This window comes from Mirounga angustirostris, unplaced genomic scaffold (genome assembly GCF_029215605.1).
Source record: "Mirounga angustirostris isolate CCGP_5_RB_7025 unplaced genomic scaffold, mMirAng1.0.hap1 SCAF_5, whole genome shotgun sequence".
Taxonomy (NCBI): Eukaryota; Metazoa; Chordata; class Mammalia; order Carnivora; family Phocidae; genus Mirounga; species Mirounga angustirostris.
The window spans coordinates 102035673-102060270 of record NW_026991713.1 but is presented as its reverse complement, the minus strand read 5'-3'; the positions used below and the strand labels follow the sequence as shown (position 1 = coordinate 102060270).

At 51.1% G+C, this 24598-nt stretch overlaps 1 protein-coding gene and 1 non-coding gene across 2 annotated transcripts in view; one reads left to right on the top strand and one right to left on the bottom strand.

The window, feature by feature from the left end:
- Nucleotides 1-2029: 2029 nt before the first annotated feature.
- LOC123845127 (small nucleolar RNA SNORA70) lies at nucleotides 2030-2163 on the top strand. The gene has a single exon (XR_006790962.1). It is a non-coding gene; the product is annotated as a small nucleolar RNA SNORA70 (small nucleolar RNA).
- Nucleotides 2164-6705: 4542 nt separating this feature from the next.
- Nucleotides 6706-24598, bottom strand: part of WNT5B (Wnt family member 5B) — a 107150-nt gene continuing 89257 nt past the window's right edge. Inside the window, exons 2-5 of the mRNA XM_045874114.3 lie at nucleotides 19252-19403; nucleotides 17593-17840; nucleotides 13057-13349; nucleotides 6706-8094 (exon numbers count right to left, since the gene is read on the bottom strand). Of these exons, the coding sequence (XP_045730070.1) occupies nucleotides 7636-8094; nucleotides 13057-13349; nucleotides 17593-17840; nucleotides 19252-19403 (1152 nt within the window). The 3' untranslated portion in view covers nucleotides 6706-7635. The remainder of the gene's footprint in view (nucleotides 8095-13056; nucleotides 13350-17592; nucleotides 17841-19251; nucleotides 19404-24598) is intronic.

The window sequence follows — 24598 nt, the reverse complement described above, 5'->3', positions numbered from 1 at the left end:
CATGGTGGCTTGATTTTTGTAATCTCATGGTTTTCTTGACTGCACTACCTTCCACACTCCATCTTTAAAAAATAAGTAAAACAACACTTAACTCTTCCCAAATCCGTCCAAACGAAAACTCTAAAACTCAGCTTTGCTGCTGTTCACATTCTGTTTCTGTCATCTGCACCAGGACCCCACGGCCCAAATGTTGAGCGAAGGTGTGAGCCCCGAAGACGTGTGGCCAGAACTGATAGAACAGCGACACCGTGTGGCCGGCAGGACGGCAGCGCAGCCCGGCGCGGGGGCGGCCTGAGCCCGCGCTCTGCGGCTGGCGGAGGACCGCGAGGAGCCCTTCTATCAGCCAGTTAGAACCCAAAACAAGGAAGGAAACACAGCACCTTGCAAGTGTGGGAGAGGAACTGCTTCCTACCTTACAAATGTGTCCTCCCTGCCCACAGCTTAAGATCTGAAGGCTGGATGGCTCGTGCTCTCGGAGCAAAAAAGACAAGGCTGGCCATATGTGGGACCCGTGTACAGTTTCAGACGTTTGCTGTGTCACTGCTCTCGGGAGCTGTGGAAGATTTACAGAAAAATCTCGTAGTCCTTATCCCTCTCAGGTATTTCTTTTTGGCGTGTACTCAGACCTCGAAGAACTGGGAAAAGGATGATGGAAGCGATTGACACTGTAGATTTACCCCATCAACGGGGAGGTATCTCTAAATCATGAACAGGAATGACAGTATAAAATAACAGTATACAAAATCGCTACATCTGGGGGATGGCATGTCAGCCAGGGGTCGTCACTGAGTCTAGTCTAGTCATCTGCTTCCTAGCAACTTCACTCCCTCAACTCTATCAAACACGGCAACGGGTATCCTCCTCCTCCCAGAAGTGATTTGGGGAACAGGAGCCTTCCTCTTCACACCATTGGGCTCATGTTTTTGCCTCTTTGAGAAGAGTTTCAGGACTTGTCCCATAATTAGGCATTTCAACAATAAAAGACTCTTCATGAGCATTTCCAGGGTAAAAACTTAGGTATTTGCATGCACTACAGCAAGCTAGATTACGTGTTGTCTGATCTAACCATCAGCACAGAAACTGATGAGGATCGAGCAGCTTCTCCTCTTTCGATGAATTTTTAAACCCCTTACACTTCATTGACTTGAACCCCTGTAAGATCACGGGATGGTGGAGGGAGCCCTGGCCCAGGAGCCCCTTGCCTGGGAATTTGGCACAAGGGTCAGTAGAAATTTGGAATCAATTTCCCATGGCTGGAGCCAGAGCCTGTTATTTCTGATGCTGTTCGCTGCCATGTTTCCTGCCATGAGGAGCAGAGGAAGCTGGTCTGCAGAGACACAGAGGGAAGCGGACCGCAGAGAAGAAGGAGGGGGAGGGAGAGTCAGGGGTGTCTGCCTTCAGCTCCCAAAGACCCTGGAGTCACTAAGACTCTCCTGAACCCTTGTACTGCCTCCCTCCCTTGAAGCTGATTCAAGTTGATTTCTGTTGCTTACAGCTTTGAGCCTGGGCAGTTAATCTTATCCCTCGATTTCCTCATCTGTTTAGTAAAAATCATCTTTTATTCATTTATTCAGCAAGTATTTATTGAATGCTTTCTCTGTGCGAGGCATTTTTTAAGGTTCTAGGAGACAGCTGGAAACAAAAGAAATTTTTAAAAATCCTTTATGGGGGCGCCTGGGTGGCTCAGTTGTTAAGCGGCTGCCTTCGGCTCAGGTCATGATCCCAGGGTCCTGGGGTCGAGCCTCACATTGGGCTACCTGCTCAGCAGGAAGCCTGCTTCTCCCTCTCCCACTCCCCCTGCTTGTGCTCCCTCCCTCTCTGTCTGTCAAATAAATAAATAAAATCTTTTTTAAAAAATCCTCTATGAAACTTCCTTTCTACTCAAACGGTCTCTGGAAATAACATAAGTATATGAGAAAAGGACATAAACTTCAAATCGAGTACCAGCGGAAGGGCTGGTTGACCCGACACCCCAAGTCTTAGAAAATATACTGGAGTCACAGGGCCACTTAAAACAATACCTCTTCCTCTGCAGCCAATTAAGCCGACTGTGCTCTTTGTCCATGGGGGCCCAGTGTGCCATGGCTGCAAACAGTAACCTCCTTGGTAGTGTATGCAGCCTGTTGATTGTATGGGTTGCCCTAAGGGACCTTGGAGACAGCTCTTTCCAGTGGACACTGAGGTCTGACTTCATGCTATCTCCAATCTAGGCTGCAGACAGGTATGCGGGGTGCCTTTGGAAAGCCCCAGGGCTCAGTAGCCAGGGTCCACATTGGCCAAGTCATGTCCATCCGTACCAAGCTGCAGAACAAGGAGCATGTGATTGAGGCCCTACGCAGGGCCAAGTTCAAGTTCCCTGGCTGCCAGAAGATCCACATCTCCAAGAAGTGGGGCTTTACTAAGTTTAATGCGGATGAATTTGAAGACATGGTGGCTGAAAAGCGGCTTATCCCAGATGGCTGTGGGGTCAAATACATCCCTAATCGTGGCCCCTTGGACAAATGGAGGGCTCTGCACTCATGAGAACCTCGGCACTGCCCCCTCCCGACTCATGCCCACCAATAAAACCTACTTCCTGTCAAAAAAAAAAAACACAAAAAACCAATACCTCTTCCTTTTGACTTTATAATTGAATTAAAAAGTTTATCCTGGGGCACCTGGGTGGCTCAGTCAGCTGGACCTTGGACTCTTGGTTTCTGCTCAGATCTCAGGGTCTAACAGGATAGAGCCGCACCCCCCCAATTGGGCTCCCTCCTCAGCCGGGGAGTCTGCTTCCCCTCTTTCTCTCCCTCTGCCCCTCCCCTTGTTTGTGCTCTCTCTTTCTCTAAGGTAGATAAATAAATCTTAAAAAAAAAAATTCACCCTTCCTGTAGCGTATTTCTTTTGCAGGCCCCTTCTGATGCTTTGTTGAGAGGCCCCACACGGAGGCAAACTCTGTCTTCACAGACACTGTGGTTTCCTACCTACTTTGGCTGCAGACAGCTTCTATCTATTTTCAGTTATCCTGGGGAGTAGTAGATAATACACGTAAGTGACACATTGAATTCACAGATAATTTTAAAATCTAATTTTAGCCCCTCCTTTTCCCACTCAGTTATTTATCAAAACTACTTAGGAGGCCCAAATGAACTGATTTGGTTCTATCTTCTGTCGCTGCCTGTGGTAGAGTTGCAAATGAACAGACTGAAGACCAAAAGGCAGACAGCAGGAGGGAGAAAGAAAAGAATGTGGATAATCTATAGGATGAATGCCCAACGAATCTAGAAAATTAGCTGTGCGAGAGCTGAGAGCTCAGTCTTGCTGTTGCCTAATGTCTGACCCTCACATCTATGCAAAACCTTCCTGCTTATGGGCAAATTACCCACAAATCTTCTGTAAAACCAGGAATTAAAGCATCCTTTACTTATTGTTTTGGTATAAATACAGTGCAGGGGTTCCAGAATAATAAAGGACTACCAAGAATATTTAGCAAGCAAGAGTGGCTCAGGTGGCCCTTCTCAGCTTCCCAACATTCCTTCCAGAGATGGGAAGCTTGTCATCATTCGCCAACCAGAGCGCAAGAACTTCCAGTAAAGACGGACCATCCATATTCTGCAGCATTTCGGCCAGAAGGGGTGACAGTGATTTTTACTTTTTTGTTATAGCTTCCTTGCCTCAAGTGCCTCCCCACATCCCCTCCAAAACTGATGAGAAACATCCATTCCTGCGTGCATGGGTGTGCATGAGCACGCATGCACACCCCCATACACCCACCCACAGACATGCATGTACACACTGAAGTTCTCCTGAGATACATGTGACCAGTGTCAGTGGGGTCTGGCTATGCGTCAGAGCCCGTTTTAAGATGGAAATAACTATTTTCTTCCACCTTCTTGAGATCGTGTGGCTCTCTGCCCAAGCAGTAGGTTTCTTTTTTGATGAACGACTGCAGCTGGGAGAGCGGTGTGTCGTGGAGCCCTCTCAGCCACAGATGACAAAGTGAGACAGCAAGCAGGGAGGAATAAACAGAGTAAGTTTTGTTTCTCACCTCCTGGGATAGAGAGCAGCCGACTGGGAACTGAGTTCTCCAAACTAGGGTTTCGAATCCAAATTCTTGAGCGACTTCCATCAGAATGCCTTTGTGAACAGAGGCCTGCCCTCACCTTAAGCCTAGCTGTGACTGCCTTCCGACTCTCTTGTCAACTTTTAAATGGAGGCAGTCAGACATACCGCTCTCCTAATTTTTTTTTTAAGATTATTTATTTATTTATTCATGAGAGACAGAGAGAGAGAGAGAGAGAGAGAGAGAGAGGCAGAGGGAGAAGCAGGCTCCCAAGGAGCAGGGAGCCCGATGCGGGACTCGATCCCAGGACCCTGAGATCACGACCTGAGCCGAAGGCAGACGCTTAACCATCTGAGCCACCCAGGCGCCCCACCGCTCTCCTAATTTTATCTTGAAGACAAGATGGATACATGCAAACAAATAGCTAAGAGAATATTACCTTACTATATTTGTAATAGATCTGTAGGCTTCCCCCTACTGCTCCTAGGCAGAGGAGGGACGTAGAACATCCCAGGGCAAAACAGTTCTGCTCTGTGCCAGAATGCTTTTTCCCCTCAATAGAAAGGATCCCTGGGATGGCTAGGACTGCTTTACATCCAGGCATTACATCCATGATCCATCACATCCGTGATCCTTCAGTCAGACTACGTGTTAATCATAATACATTTCAGGTACTAGAAAAATCCTACACAGGGTAGCTGAGAGGACCTGGATGCCTCTCTCCCTGTGGATCGTGGGCCAGCTCATCCTGACCATAGGTCCAGGGCAGGCTCTGGACCACCAGCAGAGGAGCCCCTCAGGGCCTTGTTAAAGATTCAGACAGTTGCCCCAGCTCTACCCCAGACCAACTGGATACAAAGTTCTGAGGCTGGAGGCCTGGGACGTTTGGGACCTGCTCAAGATTTGGAGGTCCTCATCTGGAAGAGCAGGAGCTCTGACTGCCACATTCTGTCCATGCTCTAACAGTGTGTGGTTTCTTTTTTCTTTCTTTCTTTTTTTTTTTTTTAAGATTTTATTTATTTATTTGTCAGAGAGAGAACACAAGCAGGGGATAAGCAAGCAGAGGGGAAGCAGGGTCCCCACCGAGCAAGAAACCCGATGCGGGACTCGATCCCAGGATCGTGACCTGAGCTGAAGGCAGCCACTTAACTAACTGAGCCGCCCAGGCAACCCCAGTGTGTGGTTTCTGAGCAGAAGCTCACGGTCTCAGGTTGGTCTTCAGATTTTCTAGCCACATTCCTACACATTTCTGGTCACATCACAGACAACTGCCAGCTCACCAGGGCTTAACACACATGTAACCATAACTTCATCCCAATCTATTTGGGCAATTCAATCTTTCCTAACCTTGGTGGTCAGTGGCTGCAACAATCGCATTGGTATTTGAACACACGACTTGCTCCCTAGGTCAGAAAGAAAATATTTACTATTTACTCAATCCCCTTGCCATGACTCTGCAGGAAGACCTCAAAAGAATTCAGGGATGATGCCTCTCCTTTCGTGAACATGAAAGTCACTTTCTCTGGACTAGTCTCTCACGGCTAATTTCCTGAAGTTTCTAAAGATGAACTGGATTTCGGCTCTTAAACACTCGAAGCACCTGACATAAGGTTACCCTCCAGGAGTTACGACGGTGATGTAGGGAAGAGCCATAGTGCCAGCCCGTGTCCCAAACCCTTATTATCATGGTTGATCTGTGTGACCAAGTTCGTTTGGCTAAATGCCAGCTAATGAAGCCAAGGACATGGTTTGGATCTTTTGTAGGCCAGTCGACTTCAATCACTTTCTTTCACGGACTATTCATCTTGAAAATGTCAACCAAAGGAATCTGAGTAATAGCGTGAGGAATAGGGCGAAATAACCCGAGGTCTGATGTTCTTTGATGACACGTCAGGAGGTTCTTCTTTAGGCCCTAAAGTCACAAGTCATATACATGGCCATGATTCTGATTCTGACAGAATCTCTTCTAGATTGTTTTGCAACATAATTTGCTCATTATAACCCAAGTGGACTCCCTAATTCCACTATTTCCCCAGAAGTAAATTTTTCTAGAATAAAACCGGTGTCTTTATGGGATGATTTACTGGGTCACCTGCAGGCTGATCACTCCAGTGCACCTGGATCAATGTGTCCCAGAAACTACTGCCTCCCTTTCTAGAATATAACATTTCCCTTCGTGGATTATCCCTGAGCTCTGCTTCCTCTCTCTCTCGGCTCCAGATCCTGGAGTCTGAGACTGGACATGGCAACACAGAGAAGCCTGCAGAGAGTGTCCCCATCACCTGTGCTTTACCAAGAACCCAGTGAATAAACCAGAGGTGACCGGGTGGGCTGTAGGATGCGAGAAAGGAAGGTCAACATGAGTTTTAAACTGAAATCTCTGAATTCTTTTGTTCCTAATAGTAAGAGTTAATAGCTAGTATTTACGAGTATTTAACTTTGTGTTGGCCCTTGGGGAGAGTGCTTAAATGCTTTACCTTATTCAGTTCTCATAATATTCTGTCTCTGTCTCCAACCACCAGACTAGGGCCCTAAAAAGTGTCCATTTCCTTACCCTCTCCCACACGGACGCGCTGCGTAGCAGGGTTCTAAGGATCAGATCAAAAAGAAAAGGAGACTCATGAAAGATAATCATGTGTCCAAAGAAGGAAAGGGAGAGAGACTCCAGTGAAGGGTATTTAATGTCAGAGAGACACTGTACATCCGGGGCAGAGATGGAAAGAGCGTGCCAGGCCAGCCGAGCCTGAGCTGGCCGCACCTCCTGTCGCTCGGGGGGCCCCGTGGTGGAGGAAGTGACTGCAGCAGCACCCCGTTTCCTCTCCCCATGGGAGCACAGTGCAACGTTCACTCGCTCCAGGGACGCTCCTGGCTCTCGACGACGGCTCCGGCACAAACATTCAGTTCATCTCTCTCCTAACACGTCAGGCCAGTTGACCCCCTTTCCCCTCGGTTCAGGGAACCGTTGGCAGGACCTAGTGAACTGTGGAGGGACAGACATTCTCGCTGGACAGATAGGCCTGGGAGTCTGGGGAGGCGCGGGTCCCTCTGTGTGGTCACCTGTCAGAGATGACATCGACCTCTGCTCATTCCTGTAACTGTGGGTTCTGCCGGGATGCACACGAGTGAAAGGGGAAGAAAATACCGGGCCTCTTCCGGAACCAATCCGTATTCTGGACAAGACCCTGAAGACGGGATGGTGTAAGCGCAGTTCCTGCCACCTTGCGCAGGCCTCCTGGCCTAATGACGGGGGTCACAGGGCGGTCATCCGGCCGGCAGACTCCAGACAAAATCATCTTCTCCATCTACCCGCCACTCCTCAAGGCCACGGTGGATAGACAGCGACTAGCCCCAAGTCCCGACGTCCTGAGGGAGGGGGGAAAGCCCCTGCCCCGCGCCCCGCCCCGGCACAGTGCAATCCTCAAACATCTCCAGCAGCGTCTCTTAAATAAGCTTTTCCTTTCCATTTTCTTCTTTTAATTATTTATCATCCATCCCTTTATTTATACAAATATAAAATAGATTTATATAGATTTATATAATATAAACTTTGTGAGGCAGAGTGGAGAAGCGGCCGGAAGAGCGCCCCCCGCTGGCTATTTACAGACGTACTGGTCGACGATCTGCGTGCACTTCCTGCACTTGACGTAGCAGCACCAGTGGAACTTGCAGTGGCAGCGCTCCACCTGCACGCTCTTGAACTGGTCGTAGCCGCGGCCGCAGCACATGAGCTCGCAGCCGTCCATGCCCTCCGACGTCTTGTTGCACAGGCGGCCCTGCGTGCCCAGCGAGCCCGTGGTCTCGTTGCGCAGGCAGTAGTCCGGGCTGGGATCCACGTAGACCAGGTCCTCCGGGGTGGGCTGGTTGAAGCGGCTGTTGACCAGCTCCAGCTTGCCCTTGCGGGTGATGCGCATGGCGGCCGCGCTGTCGTACTTCTCCTTCAGCTGGTCCCCCACCTTGCGGAACTCGGCCAGCTGCAGCCAGCACGTCTTGAGGCTGCAGGACCCCGAGACGCCGTGGCATTTGCAGGCCACGTCCGCCATCTTGTACACAGCCTGAGGGGAGGAGAAAGAAGGCGGTCAGAAGGAGGACCCCCGGGGGAAGGTGTCAGGAGGGTGCCTGGGGGCGCCAGAGGCCAAATACGGAAGAGGCCTGGGCGGGGGGAGTAGTCTTCAAATGTACAGAAAGATCCTTCCAGGAAGCTCGGTTACCCAGATTGAAAGCAGATAAAAGGAGCACCACGTAGAAAAACACTGGGGAGGCAATGCTCCAGGGATGATGGCATTTGGTGCCCTTGCCCTTCCTACTTTGTCCATTTCTTATTACTTCAAACTTGTTATGATACATGTGTCATATTTACGATCAGGGGGAAAAAAGGATACTTCTACCTTGACCAAAAGTCTCAAACAAACAAATACAAAGCAACAAACCCTGTCCAGCTTTTGCATGAAATGGAGTACAGTCGGAAAAAAAAAAATCCAGCCGTGATACCAGCCTGCGACAGAAACTGCAGGCATGGCGGTGGTTTGCAAAAGCTCTCCATGACTCTCCGCCAAATCCCCTAAGAACTCAACAGTGCCTTTTTCTGTGTTAACATTTGGTCATTAACTCCACGAAGTCATAGGGGCCTCACCACAAACCACGCTGTACTTGTGACCAAGACCATTTTCTTGCACCCCGGCACCAGCAGACACCCCCTGAAGAGGCTGAGTGGGGAGGAAGGGGGGGGCCCTGGGCCAAGCAAGAGCGGGTCACTGCTGGGCCCACCATCAGGGGCGATTCATCTGAAAACAAACCCATCTCAAAGCCACTGAACCACAACAATGTGGAGTGGATTTGAACTTGGGTTATCCCAAATCAAAACTGTAAAAAGCAAGAGTCGACCGGAATGCTGCTTACAAAGTGCTTTTCAATGAAAGCATCCTGACGCATTGTGTCCAACGGCCCTGGCAGCAGGCCCGGGCGTACAGATGGCAGGATAAAAATGCAAGCCCGCTGCAGAACATTTTCTTATGCCACAGCCATTGTCACCAAATGAGTCGGGACTCATTTTCCAAGGATTTCTCTCAGATTTCTTTTCAAGAGTCCCCAGATTGTGTCTTTATTCGGTGCGGTGCCGACAAGAAATCGCTTCAGCATCATCAGCTCATGTTACTACTGTCAAAACTCTTCCTGATTTTTTCTTTTCTGGTGTGGAATTATTCCTACTATTTTGTGTTGGAGAAACTGAAGCTCTAGAGAGGCTCAGTAATCTGTTCAGGGCCACCCAGAAGGGAGTCAGAATGACTAGCCCTTTTGCACTCCAATCTTGGGGCTTAAAAACGGCTTAGTAGAGAAGGAAGGAGGCTCCTCCCCAAGGTTAAAGGCACCAGCATTGTGCGGGCAGCTCCAGGCCCAGGGCATAAAGGGACCAACACCCCATTCCAACAGGCACTTCAAAGATGGGGTCTGCAATTACCCTCTTCTGGCACATATTCCCCCCCACCCCAAGTCTGAGCTGGGGCCTGACATTCCTCTGGAAGTGGTCCTTGGTTTAGAGAGGGAGGTCAGGCATCTGGCGCTGCTGGAAGCAGGAAACATTAAGGGCCTAAAACTGTGTACCCTGCCACTAAGTGACCAAGGGGACAGGATAAGCATCTCTACTGGAAGCCTACACTTAGGGAGATTTGAGGAAGGAGAGTTGAAGGAGACTCCACAGAGTAAGAATGGGAGCTTTTGTAAAACGAATCCGAGAGTAAAGTGTCACTGATCTTCACTAAGGAGACATTCATTCCACCCCTCCTCTATGAAGAAAGACACTGTAATAATTGTATTCTTAAGTATTTTACTATTGATAATATATGGAAGCTCTTCTGACAGGAGAAGTCCCCCCCCCAAAAAAAATCCCAATTTTTAGCCTTTCCTGCTAACTGAAAAAGCGATAAAAGCTAATTTTTAAAACATTTTCTTAGTTCTACATCTTGCCTCCTGGCAAAGCCCTAAGTCCCTCTTCTGCACTGTCTAATGGTATGACTGAGCTTGGTAACTGATAGTAATGTCACGAGGATTAGGCAGCTTTTATCTGGAAAGTGCTTAAGCCCTTGAGTGACAAGGCAGTATCAGCCCACCGCTCTGGCCATCAATGTCTACAATGGGGCTACTAGAGACTCTCAAAGGCCAAGAGAAATTTCCTGCAAAGTATGCCCCAGATCTACTCTGTGGCCAAGATGTCAGATCCTAGATAGTCCATTAAAAAAAATTGGGGGTTGAGGTGCCTGGCTGGCTCAGTCGGTGGAGTGGGCAACTCTTGATCTTGGGGTTGGGAGTTTGAGCCTCATGTTGGGTGTAGAGATGACTTAAAAATAAAATTAACTGGTTGTAAAATACAATCCAGGGAATTTTCAATTCCTGCCACCATTTTAGTCTTTCCTACGGAATTTTTTTGTGTAGGTGTGAGGAGGTGGGAGGTGAATACCTTTGGCCTCAGATGGTGATTGATGGCGGAGGCCTGCTCCTTGGAGAGGGGATAAAAAATAGAGAGGGACAGGAATTCCCAACCCGGTGCAGACAGAAGCAAAGGAAGAGATAAAGGCTGTGGAAGAGGTGTGGAGACTGGGGGAAGGAGGCCCAAAGGCAGGGAGACAGACAGAGGAAGACGGGGAAGGTGTGTAAGTGAGAAACAAGGCAGATGGAAGGAAGGTTGGCCAAGATAAGGGCCAGAACAAACAAACAAACAATTAAGGGCAATAAAACGAGGAGCCAGCAGAAGTGGGGTCAAGCCTGCGACTGCAATGGGGCCCGGATGAGGATGAATGCCGTCACCTCGGCATCTGCCGCAACGCCCCAAGGAGAGCTCAGAGTAAGGACAGGAAACAGCCTTCCATGAATTTGACCTCTTCCTAAGCGGCAGTATGGGAACTTTGCTTGGATTCACATGCGCCCACCCACCAGAGTAAAGCACGGGGAGCTATGGACAGAATCCCTGGGCTGAGAAAGCTCCAGCCAGAGGGAGGAGGCGAAGTAGGCCAGACCTCAAAATGTAGCAAATAACCTACTGCAGTTCAGATGCAGAGAGCCTACTAATGATGGAGGATGGGAAAGATTTTAAGGAACAGGTGGTATCTGAACCGGGATCTTAAAAAATGGATAGAATTTGGGCATTCGGGAGATAAAGTGAAGATCTTAACCTTTTTTTCCAGTCTCTCGTGGTTAGAGCCCCAAAGACTGGCAAGCAGACTGCCAGAGAGGAAGTTGTGGGGGACAGAGGTGGGCCCACAGATGCCCTGAGTGGAAAGTCATCTAAGACTGTGCTGTTCTCTGTGCCCTGGTTTGAACCAGAGCAACAGCCAGAACTCCTAACATTGCCCTGGATTAACACGACCCCTCGCACCCACATCTAGCCCCGGATATGGGCTCTAAAAGGAAGACACGGGGCAAATGACCAACGCTAATTTCAACTGGACAGCACACTACTGACAAGACTAAGTTTAACAAGCCTACCACGTTCTACCAAACCAACATTACAGGTCCCGAGTCACAGAAAAGCCATTTCAATTCCATTTATTTGATACGTGCTCACTGGGAAACATGAGTCGATCTTTTAAATTGGTAAATACTTTTTTAGAAATATATCCATATCCTGTTCCTGAATCACCAATGAACCAACATAAACTTTCTGAATTGATTTCTTCTCAGGAAACTGCTAGTCTCATTGTTTCATTACTTCATCTTTGGTCTCACGACAGTATCTTGCCTGGGCCCCTGAGCCAGCTGGCTCGACACAGACCTGAATGCAGAAAACACGCCCAGAAAGAAGTCTGTGTAGCTTCCTGAGAGGTCTGTGGTCCGCCCTGGCCCTGTGCCAGCAGCGACTCCTACCACCCAGCACTCAGACCTCACGTCTCTCTATAAGGGAGACCCTGATGCACCCCCACCCTCCCCTCCACACGGGATAACCCCGAACCAGCAGCAAGCAGAGCTGCTGCCTGAGCGAGCCCTCCGGGATCCTGCGGCGGAGGCAGACCATGTCAGGCGCAGCAAAGGGAAGTAGAGACCGAGCATGTGCCCAGGGGTGAGGTCCTCACGAGCGAGGTGCAGGCAGAGAAAGCGCGCGCCCTCCCCCCGGCCATCAAGGAAGCCTAGAGCCGATGCCCAGGTACGCTCTGCACGAGCGGGAAACCACGCTCACCTCAAAGCCCACATTTGAGTTTCTACTGAAACTGAGACTCAAAAACAGTCACGTCTCACATGTGATTGGTGAGACAGCCTTCAAAAGATGGTTCTCGGGCGCCTGGGTGGCTCAGTTGGTTAAGCGACTGCCTTCGGCTCAGGTCATGATCCTGGAGTCCCGGGATCGAGTCCCGCATCGGGCTCCCTGCTCAGCGGGGAGTCTGCTTCTCCCTCTGACCCTCTTCCCTCTCGTGCTCTCTGTCTCTCATTCTCTCTCTCTCTCAAATAAATAAATAAAATCTTAAAAAAAAAAAAAAAAAAAGATGGTTCTCTCTCCCACTCGGCTCCCGCAAGGCACTCTGGGTGTAGAAGCGTGTCTGCCATTAGCGCCGACCCCTGCTTTTGGATCGGGCCTCCGGATGTGCGTGATAGCAGCTCTTAAAAGTCAGCTGTGCTTCCGCCTGCACCTCTCACAAATCATAAACCCTAGGCTGGGTCTAACGGCCTTAACTGGCGGCTGTCCTATCCGCTCCCGTTACAGAGGAGGGGCAGTGAAGACAAGACCTCTACTTCGAGCGCCTGGAATCCTGACGACGAGGCTGCTCCCAAGTGCTCTAGGGACAGCTGTCCTGGGCAGAAATAAACAAGGTTCATAAAAACGACAAGTGCACGTGCCCTGCTGGGGAATGGAGCCTCGTGAAATGGATCAGGTCGGCAATGCGGGCATCTAGGTCGGCGGCTGTAGGTCAGAATCACCGTGGTCAGCACGACCCCCTTCCTCATGGCCAGGCCACGGCTCCCAGCTCGGCCCAGAACAGCTGGTTAGCGGGCGGCGCGTGCGTGCCTGGAGGTGGGGGAGCTCCGCTTACCCTCCGCCCCGCCTCGTTGTTCTGCAGGTTCATGAGCACTCGGCCCTGCTCCTCCGAGCCCTTGGCAAAGTTCTTCTCCCGCTCGCGGGCATCCACGAACTCCTTGGCAAAGCGGTAGCCGTACTCCACATTGTCCCCGCAGCCGCCCCACAGCCAGTCCCGGGGAAGGTCCTTGGGCCGCGCTGTCCGGCTGCAGCCGCACGTGGAGAGCTCACCCTCCCTGCAGGCCCGGCTGATGGCGTTCACCACCCCCGCGGCGCTCACTGCGTACGTGAAGGCGGTCTCCCGGCTTCCTGCAAGAGAAGGCGGGAGAGGGGGGGAGGGATGCCAGCCTCCTACCGAGGCCCTTTCCTTCCTTCAGCCTCTCCTGGGCCCAACACCATCACCTGGCCGGTAACACTCCCAGGAGGCGAAACGATGTCAGCAGAAGTGTCTTTCACTTCCCATGGCTCTAAGGGTTGGAAACTGCTCTTCATAACGAGCAGAAATTTGCCTCCCCTACCCTGTGAACACACAGACGAATGAATCCCTCCAGCCCTGGCCCACACTAATATCCGTTCCAGGGAAGGGTACATGGCCAGTAGATTCCGAGGAGGCAGACCTAAATGGAGGGGAGGGTGGGCATTAAGGAATTTATGGGACATGTGGGACAAACAGAATGAGCCAGAGTAGAAATCATGGGACCAATAGTAGGACTCTGTATCCTAGCAAAAACCTCTCCCTCACAGCTGCCAATTTCTCACCACTCAATGGGCCACACATCTGTCTTTTTTATTGTTGCCGTTATCTAGCTAGACAGTGGCAGAGACGAGGAGGAGAAGCGAGCCAGAATTACAATGTCCAGAATCATCCATGCTGTTTTCCCCAGCCTTGCACGGGATCCACGCTGCCTCCCTACTTGAGAGCACTGGGGAACCACATCTACAGGATACTCAGCACCATCTCACCAAATGTCCAGATCACTTCCAGTAGAAACTCTGAACTGTGTTCCTCTCTATTGCTGTAGTGAACCGCTTAAAAACTCCTATGATGCACGTTCCACTTCAATAAAAATGTTTATAAAAAAATAATACTCAGCCACCAGGGAAATGCAAATCAAAATCACCATGAGGGGACGCTTGGGTGGCTCAGTCAGTTAAGTGTCCGCCTTCAGCTCAGGTCATGATCCTAGAGTCCTGGGATCGAGTCCCACCACATCCGGCTCCTTGCTCAGCGGGAAGCCTGCTTCTCCCTCTGCCTGCTGCTCCCCCTGCTCGTGTCTCTCTCTGACAAATAAATAAAATCTTAAAAAAAAAAAATCACCATGAGATACCACTGTACACTCATGAGGATGGCTAGAATCAAAAAGGCAAGTAGTAGGGCGCTTGGCTGCTTCATCGTGGGGATGGGTATAGAAATTACATAAAAAACAAATCTTAAAAATAAAATAAAATAGGGGCGCCTGGGTGGCTCAGTCAGTTAAGCATCTGCCTTTGGCTCAGGTCATGATCCCAGGGTCCTGGGTCCCACATCAGGCTCCTTGCTCAGCGGGGAGTTTGCTCCTCCGCCCCGCCTCGTTGTTCTCCCCACTCTCTCTCTCTCTCTCTCAAATAAATAAATAAAATCTTAAAAAAAAAAAAAAAAGTAGACCTCCCATAATCCTGTCTTGGCAGGTGGAGACGGAAGCAGTCTACAGTCCTCAACTGGTCTCTCACTTTGCCCTCCTTCTTGATTGTCTAGGTAGGACACAGTCAAGCTTGCAACCAGACCAGACTGGCCAAGTCAGTTTTTCTCAAGGAACCAGGGGTCAGCTTCTGGTCAGACGTGGACTAGGAGCAGGACAAGAAAAACCCAGATGAGGTGGGAAGTCACACTCATGATTCAGCCATCAGGACTGACATCTGAGTCAGTTGCTGATCCACTGCCAGAGACCAGGGCTCTATCTAATCTAGGGTAGTCAGACTAGGAGAATGAGCAACCAGGATGCTAGGGTGACCAACAGGCTCGTCTGGAGGAGGGCCTATTCCCCTCGGTGCGGGAGCCATGCCTGAGAAGTCTTCCTGAGATGGAGTCGCAAGCCCCTGACCTGGCGTCCTGGGACAGGGAGGAGCCCTGATGTGCAGCCTGACCTACATCCCTCCCACTGTGACTCTTCCTTTTCACAGCATTCCTCAGGGAAGCCGGCTGGGTTTTCAAGGCAACCCAGCCCATCATCTTTTAATGACTTTAACCACCAGAACATTCTTTTTTATAGTCATTTGAAAAATGCCTCCCTGTAACTTCCGCCTGCTGGAGCTACGCTGTCTAATCCCTTCCCATTTGACAGCCTTTCAGCATTTGAAAACAACTGATAGGCCTTTTATGTTTTGTCATTTCCAGGCTACAGAAGTCTGATTTCTTCCTCAGTTCTTTAGCAAACATGCTTTTCCGAGCTGAATCACGTCTCTCAGAATTGCCTTTCAAAATAATGTGCCCGCATCTGAGCATAATTATGCAGACACTCTGCTCTGACCGTCCTGGCCTATCATGATGGGCTCGGATCCCACTCTGTCCTCAGGTGGATTAGGTGTCCTTGCAGGTGCTCTGCCTCTTTTGGTTGGGGCATCGAGGGTGGGCAGCTCTGCATTCCTGGGGAGCAACTGGGTCCTCTGCTAAGTGCAGACTACGAGTGCTGCTCTCAGCCAGCAAGACATAATGCAGGGCTTCAGAATGGACAAGCAAGCTGGGGGGCTTCTCTAAACGTGCAACAACTCAGAGTGGAAACTCAAACCATCTCAAGGATAGAGGCTAATAAACCCGCAGCCATGTTGCTGCTAGAGAGACCTGGCATCTTCCCCCTACAAGGAGACAGCAGGACAGGAGCACGCCCTCTCTCTCTGTTTCTCAGTAGTGCCACCCAACTACCAGGAAGGTGCCCCCATGCACCCCTGACCAAGTCTGAGCCATGCACCACGGCTCCCTCCAAGGTGCTCTGCTGCCCTCTGGTGGTGGACTCTGGCAGCAGCTTCAAAGAAGGGAGGACTTTCTTGGAAGTCATATATATGAAAGAGAGAAAGAGAGAGAGAGGATTCCCCAGGAGCCACCCTGGGACCAAGGGCATGAATGGAGGATAGCTTCCCAGGTAGCATAAGTCTGCAGGGAAGCTACAAAAAGAAACTGTGAAAATAAGGCAAGCAGGGGTTTCCGTTCATAACAGAACAGGGTCCGGGGAGAATGGGAGGGCCGGCTGGCACAAGTCATTCCCCCAAGCCAGTCCTCACCCAGTGGCATTTCCATTCCTGCTAACTCCTTCCTTTCCTCAAGTAAAGCTCACTTTTTGGCTGTCACTCAAACAAAATTACACATGAAAAGGATCTAGGGGATGTCAGGCACGCATTAGGTCCCTGAAAGTGATTTGTGGATGCCTCTCTCTACACCTGGGGTCCTCCTGCTCTCCTCATCCAGAACCCAGCGCAGGGAGTGCTGCTAAGACTTTACCAGATACTAAGTGTATTTGAGGAGAATCAATAAATTATGAACAATTCCCACTTAACCCCAAGTCCATTCTTTTAGGAAAGCTGCCCAGTAAGACTGTGGCAGGAACATCTGAGCCCTCCTTGTCTAGACCTTGAGTTGATACTAAAGGAAGGACGAGGGCAGCAAGGTTCAAAGCATACTTCCCCCTGGTCCTCACTTGTCAACATAGGTAGGGGAAAGAGGTCAGGAGAGAGGGGCCTTCCTCATACCCTCCTTGCTGCTAAAATCGTCCTTTGGGAAAAACTCAGCCTCAAGTAACTCCCAAATGCCCTCCTTCCTTGGAGGGGAAACTCTTTTAGAGAATGCGAGACAGAAGAACACAGTGCCCTAACACCTTCCTTCTATGGCCCTGCCAATCAGACCCAGTAGAATAGGGCCGGATTTCTCAATTTCTTGCCAGGGAGGGGAGGATTGCATTTCAAAAGGACCTCAAACAATTAGACCCCAAATCACACCTCCACCTAAGCAATAGGGCAGCCAGAGAGCAGAGGGGAGAGGGGAAGGGACAGGAATCCAGGAAGAGGTGGCCTCTCATCTTTCTTCTGGTCTGTCCCCTTCCCCCACGTTCACACACATCCCTTTGGAATGAAAAAGCCAGGACTGGATCTGGGTCAGGTTAATGACAGCTATCACCAATTTGGCCCAAAGTTTCTATCTCTCTCTCAGGGTCCAAGTGGCAGAGGTAAAAGTCATCTACACTTTCAGAGCTGCAATTTTCAGAGCTACCCAATGCTGTCCAAGCCCCCTCCCCCCCGCCCCCTGTGCTGAGACAAAGGGCAGTGTCATCCGCTCGGACTCAACTCCGCTGTTCTGCCACCCTCCCAGAGCGAGTGGCCGCTGACCGCCGCAGACAGAGCGAAGCTGGGCGCTAGCTGGGTGGCCCACACGGCATCTGAGACCCTGTTTCCTGTGTGCATCTCCGTCTCCCCTTGCACACCGCTTCCAAGCCTCAGAGAACTCAGACACGGTGAGGGCTCTCTGTGCCGGGCCTGGGGGGCGAGCCCGGCTCCTCTAGGCAGCCATGTGCCGGTGGGCTCTTACCTATCTGCATGACTCTGCCAAAGACGGACGCGTTGTCCACCGTGCTACAGTTCCACCGCCGCTGGCGAAACTGGTACTGGCACTCCTGGATGCCCGTCTTGGCTCCCTCCCCGATGTAGGCCATGTGCTCCTGGTACAGTTGGCACAGCTTCCTCTGGCCAGGGGAAAGCCCAGGAAGCTGGCTGCACACGGGCTGGGCACCGATGATAAACATCTCGGGTCTCTGCACCGGGCTCATAGCTAATGACCTACAGCGGAGAGCCAGAAAAGGGACAGAAGTCCAAGGGGTGAGCGTGCGCTGTGTGCAGCATGAAGTCATTCGTTCGACACATTTAGCAAGTGCTTTCCTTCTGTGTGCAAGGCCCTGTACCGAGGGTTTGGAAAGGAAACTTCCTAAAACAGAGGCCCTGTCTTCAAAGGGCATTCTAGGAAACTGAAGCACAAATGCGGATGACACGGGAGGTGTCAAGGGCCAAAGCCAGACTTGCGCTTCTGCATCCACAGTGACCAGACAGAGACAGAGCTCTTACAGCCAGAGAAAAGATTTTTTTTTTTTTTTAAAGATTTTATTTATTTGACAGAGCACAAGCAGGAGAGAGAGGGAGAAGCAGGCTCCCTGCTGAGCAAGGAGCCTGATGTGGGACTCGATCCCAGGACCCTGGGATCATGACCCGGGCCGAAGGCAGCCGCTTAACCGACTGAGCCACCCAGGCATCCCCAGAGAAAAGATTTTATAAGCAATGGCCAGAGTGTGAAATGGGTCTTAAGGGATGGGGCAGGCAGAGAAGGGCAACAGAGAGGGCAGAGGACATTCATTCCAGGTGGAGGACAGAAACAGCCAAACCTTAACAGGACAGCACATGACTTATTCAGGGGGTGCAGATGATTCATTCACTTTAGCCCGTGCGCAGGGTATGTGATGGAAAACAATAAATTCCTTCAAATAGCACTGCCCTTATGCCTTGCAAACAGAAGCCAATTTACATACATCACAACACAGTCTAAAGGTTTTCGCTTCCATATCCCACCCACAAATCCCCTAACCCACTCTATCCGTTCAGGGGTCCTCGCTTCGGCTCATGCTCTACCAGATAGAGTAAAGTGTTCAGTTAGATGAGAAGACTGTAAGATGTGCCATCTGAGTACAAATGTGAGCGGGGCCCAGCCCAGGCAAGATAGGTGGGGAGGGCCGGCCATTTCCAGGTTGACTTGGCCATGACAGTAGTCTTAAAAACACAAAAGAAGGCCACACAAGGGTCCCGCAAATCTCTCAACCTCTCATCTGGTCTTCAGACTTATAAAATAGGAATTCTACTCTCCTTGCTCCCACTGGAAAAAAAGAAATCAATGTTCTTATTGATCCAATAACAACGCAAGAGCTATTTCTAACAACCCATGGGGACTGAGGAAGGTCCCAAAAAAGGGGAAAGCAGACAGGATCAGAGGAAAAACCCAAATGAACTAATCCTTTATCCTCGCTGAACCTTCACCTCTGGGGGCTTGTTCGAGGAAAGGCTGTCCTAGTTTTCCTGGGATGAAAGCCGTCCTTAGGATTCCTACCAATAAAGGAATGATCACAACGCATGGTGACCCTTCTCCACATTTAATTACCAAAGGAGGCGTAGGTTGTAGAGAAGGGCCTCAGCCGCTCTCACTCACCACCAGGAGCTGGCTTCGGCCGGAAGCTGGGCCCAGCTGGACAGCAGAGCGGCGGCTAGCAGCAGGAGGCTGGCCATGGTTGGCCTCGGCCTCGGCCCCCCCCAGTGCCCTGGGAAGACCCCGGGGGCGGTCGGCTTCCGAAATGGGGCTCCCTGGAGAAGACAGAATGGAGGGAGCATCAATGTGGAGATGCAGCCGATGAGGCGGGACCGGGGGAGACGAGGAGAGGGTTAGCACCAAGGATTAGGTGCTAAGGGGGGCTAACGTCAAGTTCTGCTCCCCCCACAAAGAGATTCAGCCTCTTTCCATCTTCCATCTCCTACGGCTACTCTTCTCACCGGGGGACCGCCTTTGTGTCTCTTACCCCAAACTGTGGGAACCTTACCCAGGACCTAATTCCAAAGGAAACAATGAGCTGAGAAACTAGAAAAGAGAAATGAAAACAAGTCATTTCCAAAACAGAATGTGCTCCAGGTAGCATCAAGGAAGATGCTGTGCTTGCTGCAGCTCACACCTGCCCTTCTTCCAGAACATCCAAAGAAGCCAGGGCACCATCCACTCCTCCCTGTACGGCTCACTCCAGTCAGAGCGCTCCTTCCTGGGCTAAGAACAGCTGGTGAGTTGGATTTGCCTGCAGCCAACTAGGAGTCTTCCCTCCCAATGTGTACCCTTCTCACTCCAGGGAAGTTTCCGCATCTCAGCTCCTGTTTACCAGGAATAGAGCAGACAGAAGGGCGAGGACTTTGCACTTTCTCAGGGCAGCTTCTCTGAGAAATGCCATGTGCCCCTAAAGCTCCCTTGCGTGAGGTGGTCTCTTCCTAGGTGGCCTCCTTCCCCTCCTCTGCGCTGTGGCCCTCGAGGGGCGGCCGGGAGCACTGAGGGCAACAGCGAGCTCTTGGTCTGCAACGCCGGCCTCAGTGGTCTGCGCCGAAGACGCATCTTCCAAAAGCAACGACCCCTTCCCTTGGAGCTCAAGAGTTTCCCACATCTTTGCCTGTGCTTTTTGTAACTCACGCTTGTGCCTGTATCCCCGAAAGAGCACCCTTCCTCCAGCCCTTGGAAACAAACGGAAAATCCTTGCTTCTGGATCCTAGAGCAAGTCTATAAAAACACGCCCCCTCCCACTCACCCCCACCTCGTTTCCCCCTTAGCTTTCATCCAGGGCGTGACCCCACATCTCCAATGAGTCTTCTTCCCAGGACCCCTTAACACCTCCAACTCTACACACGCTCTCACACCCACCGGCGCGCACGCTCCCAGCCGCCCCACCCCATCTCACCGCGCGGCTCCCGCGGCCCTGGGTCTCCGGGCTCTCCAGGAGGGGGCGGCAGGTGCTTCGGGTCATCAGCCTAGGAGATATTTTTGTCCTGGGGCCACCAAGAGAGGAAGGTGGCCTGAACAGGGTCCAGGGAAGCTGGGCCACAGCCTGGTCCCCACCCCCTTTTGGTTTTTCTTCTTGAGGTCTCAGCAGGGGCGGGAGCACCAACAGGCAGGTGTGTGGGGCCGGCAGGGGGCAGATCAAAGAAGAAACTTGCTCCTTCTCCTTTGTCATGCAGAGCCCGCTCGGAAATGATCTGGCCTCTAGCGCCGCGGACTAACAGCTCCCCACACTCTACTTTCCTAACAGACCTCGCCTCCTCTAAAGGATGCCCCCTCCCCCTCTACCCTCTACCCCCCATAAATCCTCCCCGTCCCTCAGGGCAGGAGGTCTGTGAATGCACCGACTGGAACCAAGAGAGATGCAGCAGAGATAGGGCCGGCACCAGAAGCTAATGGCTTTATGGAGGGGAGGGAACCAGGTCCAGAGAGGGGAGGACGAGAGAAGAGCTTCAAAGGGTTTCCTTGTGCAAACATCCTCAACTCCACCTACCAGTCCTTCTTGGGGACTGAGGAGTCTGAGCTGCCCCCATTCCCCTGTGGTCCTCCTCCCTCCCCCACACCTACCCTCCCGCCACCGCGCCTCCCGCCGACCCCACACATCCTCACACGTTCCTACTGCCCGAGAGCTGAGTTCTGTCTCCCAACGGGTGACACATCTTATCCCCGGGGATGCCCCCCTCACACCAGCGTCTCTCACTTCTGCCACACCTTTTCATCAAGCTCCTGTGAAATCTTTCTGGCTCTGCAAGTCCTAGGTTCAACCGAGGCCACATGGGCGGGGGGGCACCGTTTCTGAGCCAAGGACAGGAGTCCGTGCCTGCTAATGGTCACTGTGGCTTTGACTCCCCAGTGACAGGCCAGCTAGGGCCAAACTTCCCAAGAGCTGCTAATCCCACCTCTCGGTGCCTCACGAGCATAAACGGAGAGAGGGCTCACGGCCCAGCTGTTCCTACCATGCTGTGCTTTCCATCAAACTGGCCGTGCATTAAAAAATATATATATTTTTAAAAATTTAAAAAGAAAAAACAGACTGCCGCACGTGTGGTGACTTCTTTCTCTGCCTTCCAGATGTGTGGCACCTGAAATTGCACGCCCTCCCTGCCCCCCCCCCACCACCACCACCTCCACGACAACCTCTCAGGATGCTCTCTGGCAGGACGCAGGCAGATGTGACCCACCCTTGGCATGTCACAGAGCCCTAGGGGCCAGCTCTCGGCCCTGGCTTACATTCTTGGCCTTCCTTGTGCGGAGCTGGGAGGAGAAAAGTGAAGACTGGTGATTGGGTTCATCAACATGGGCAGCATGGAAACTTCTGGCCTCAGCCCAGCCAGGGTGGAGGGAAGCTGGGTGGGGCCGGATGGTTTGGCTTTGATGAGTGGGACACATGGAAAGCCCTGTTTGTGCTCACAGGTGAGGTTTACAGCACGACTCAACCAGGGGAGGCTCTTCTTTGCATAGGAAGAAAGAGCTAGTAAATACGGAAAAGACAGGGGAGGGAATTCCTTGTTCCGCCTTTTGTCATAACCACGGATTTCCTCAGAGAACGAAAGCCTCTCCCCTTGCTGGGGGGTGAATCCCGCTATCAAACACAGCAAACACAGTGAAGCACAGGGGACTCCAGGGTCTCTGTCCTTTAGTGGTAGAGGGTCAGGGAAAGGGAAGATGCCTCCAGAGGGCCAGAAGGAGCCGGTCAGACATCTGCTCTGCCCTACTTCTTCAGTCAGTTATTTGTTTATTCATTAAAGTCATTAATCAAAGGTGCACCAGGGGCCTCGTCTGTAACAGTTACTGCTCTAAGGGCTGGAGACAGGGCAGTGAGCAAGGAAACGCCTCCTGTGTTAGGTCCCGTGAATACTGCAAGAAGGAAAGCCAGGACAAGAATCAAGAATGGTAAAGGGTGATAGTGTACATTCTTCGGGGTCCCGTAGGGAAAGCCAGACTCTGAAATAACTGCCCAGCCCACCTCTCTTCAAACTGCTGTGGAGATAGGGAGGTGGCAGGGCTGTGACCCCACATCCCGGACTCCGCTGTGCCATGTCCTTCACTGAGACTGCGATGCCCGGCTTTACCAGCACAACCAAAGGGGTGCATATTTGAAGACAGGGCTCCAGGTCTTCTTCCTTTTTTGGATTCGGTCATCATTTTTCATTCCCTTAAGTAGTTAGCCCAGAGGTAGGAGCGCAAGGAGAGAGACGTGGACAAGTGGGGCTGACCTGTGCTTCCACACACACGTCGGAGCAGTGCCTCCATGAAGCACAACCCCCTACGCCCCCACGGCAGGGCTTTGACAAGGTCATTAGCTGTTCACAGAGGCCACCACTGGGTGGTCAGGACTGACCTCCCGCAGAGCCCGAGAACTCAAGTAAGGTATGAGTCACACATGAAATGGTGTCACATCCCACACCTGCCCCGTTGTCCCAGACAGGCACCCTCACACCTAAAAACCTACTCAGAAATAACCAACAGCCTCCAGGGGAGCCTTTTCCTGGTTGCCACTGGCTAATTCTTTCTGTGTGACCCAAGGAGGAGCTATGGAAAGTGTGATTAAAAAATACATTTGCAGTCCACCTGGACTGCAGTCCAGCACGTGACTCCTGATCTCAGGGTTGTGAGTTCAAGCTGGGGCATGGAACCTCCTTAAAAAAAAATACCTTTGCAATTTTGTCAGTGTTCCTGACAGACACTCTTAGCAGTCTTTGGGAAGCGAGTGTCTCCCTTTGTGAACTCTGGCCACACTCCCATTGTCTCCAGTGATTCCATGATTTCTGTGGGGGCAGGTAGGGCAGGAGCAGGATGCTGGAGCCTTCTCTCCCTTCCGCCACATCATTTCCACCACTGTAGAGAAAGATTCTTTTTTTTTTTTTTTTAAGTAGGCTCCACACCCCGCATGGAGTCCAATGCGGGGCTTGAACTCACAACCCCGAGATCAAGAGTCAGACACTTAACTGACTGAACCACCAAGGTGCCCCAAGAAAGATTCTTTATGGATCTCAAAACACTTGACAAACACCTCCGACAATGCACTCAGGCTCAGTAATTTCCTTCTCTATTTTCAGGTAAATACACCTGAACACCAGAGCAGTCCTCTGTGGTCTAACCCAATGGCGCCCACACCAATTTTCCTGAAACACAAATCTTGCATCATAATATTCCCATTTGAAGACTTATAGTGGTTCCCAGCTCTTCAACCATTCTAAACTTCCCAGCCTGGCCTCATTTCACGTCTCATTCTTCTCCTGAAATTCCCGCTTTGGGGTCTCTTTTCCAATCTCTCCCTGCTCCTAGAACAAGCTCTGCCCCTCCCACCCCCCAAGCCCTCATTCTGCTCCTCTTCCCAGGAATGCTTTCTCATCTCCAACAATACTTCCAAGTCCGTGCTCAAGATTCACTTCTTCCATAAAGTTGTCTTTGATTAATTCCATGCCATGGAAATCTTTCCATTGACTTGGGATTTCCTTGGCACTGTGAAGACACCATTCCACACAGGCTGCCTTGGAACCGTGCATATTTCTTCCAGTAGACGCGAAGTTTCCCGAACGTACAAACTTACCTCCCCTACTTCCTCTGTATGCACCACGGTGCCTAGTATAGTTTTACTAGACAATAATAAATGGCTCTTGGTTGATAACTGGTGACAATACTTGATACTAGAGGACACTTACTGAGCACCTTCTACATGCACTGAGACAAATATTTTATATCCAATTCTCTCATTTAAGCTTCACTAAAATTCTATGTGATCTATGCCATTATTATCCTCACTTTGAATATAAGGGAAAAAATCCTTTATGGGGACGCCTGGGTGGCTCAATTGGTTAAGCATCTACCTTCGGCTTGGGTCAGGGTCCTGGGATCAAGCCCCGCTCCAGGCTCCCTGCTCAGTGGGGAGTCTGCTTCTCCCTCTCCTTCGGCTTCTTCCCCCGGCTCAAGCTCAGCTTGGGCTCTCTCTCTCAAAAAAATAAAAATC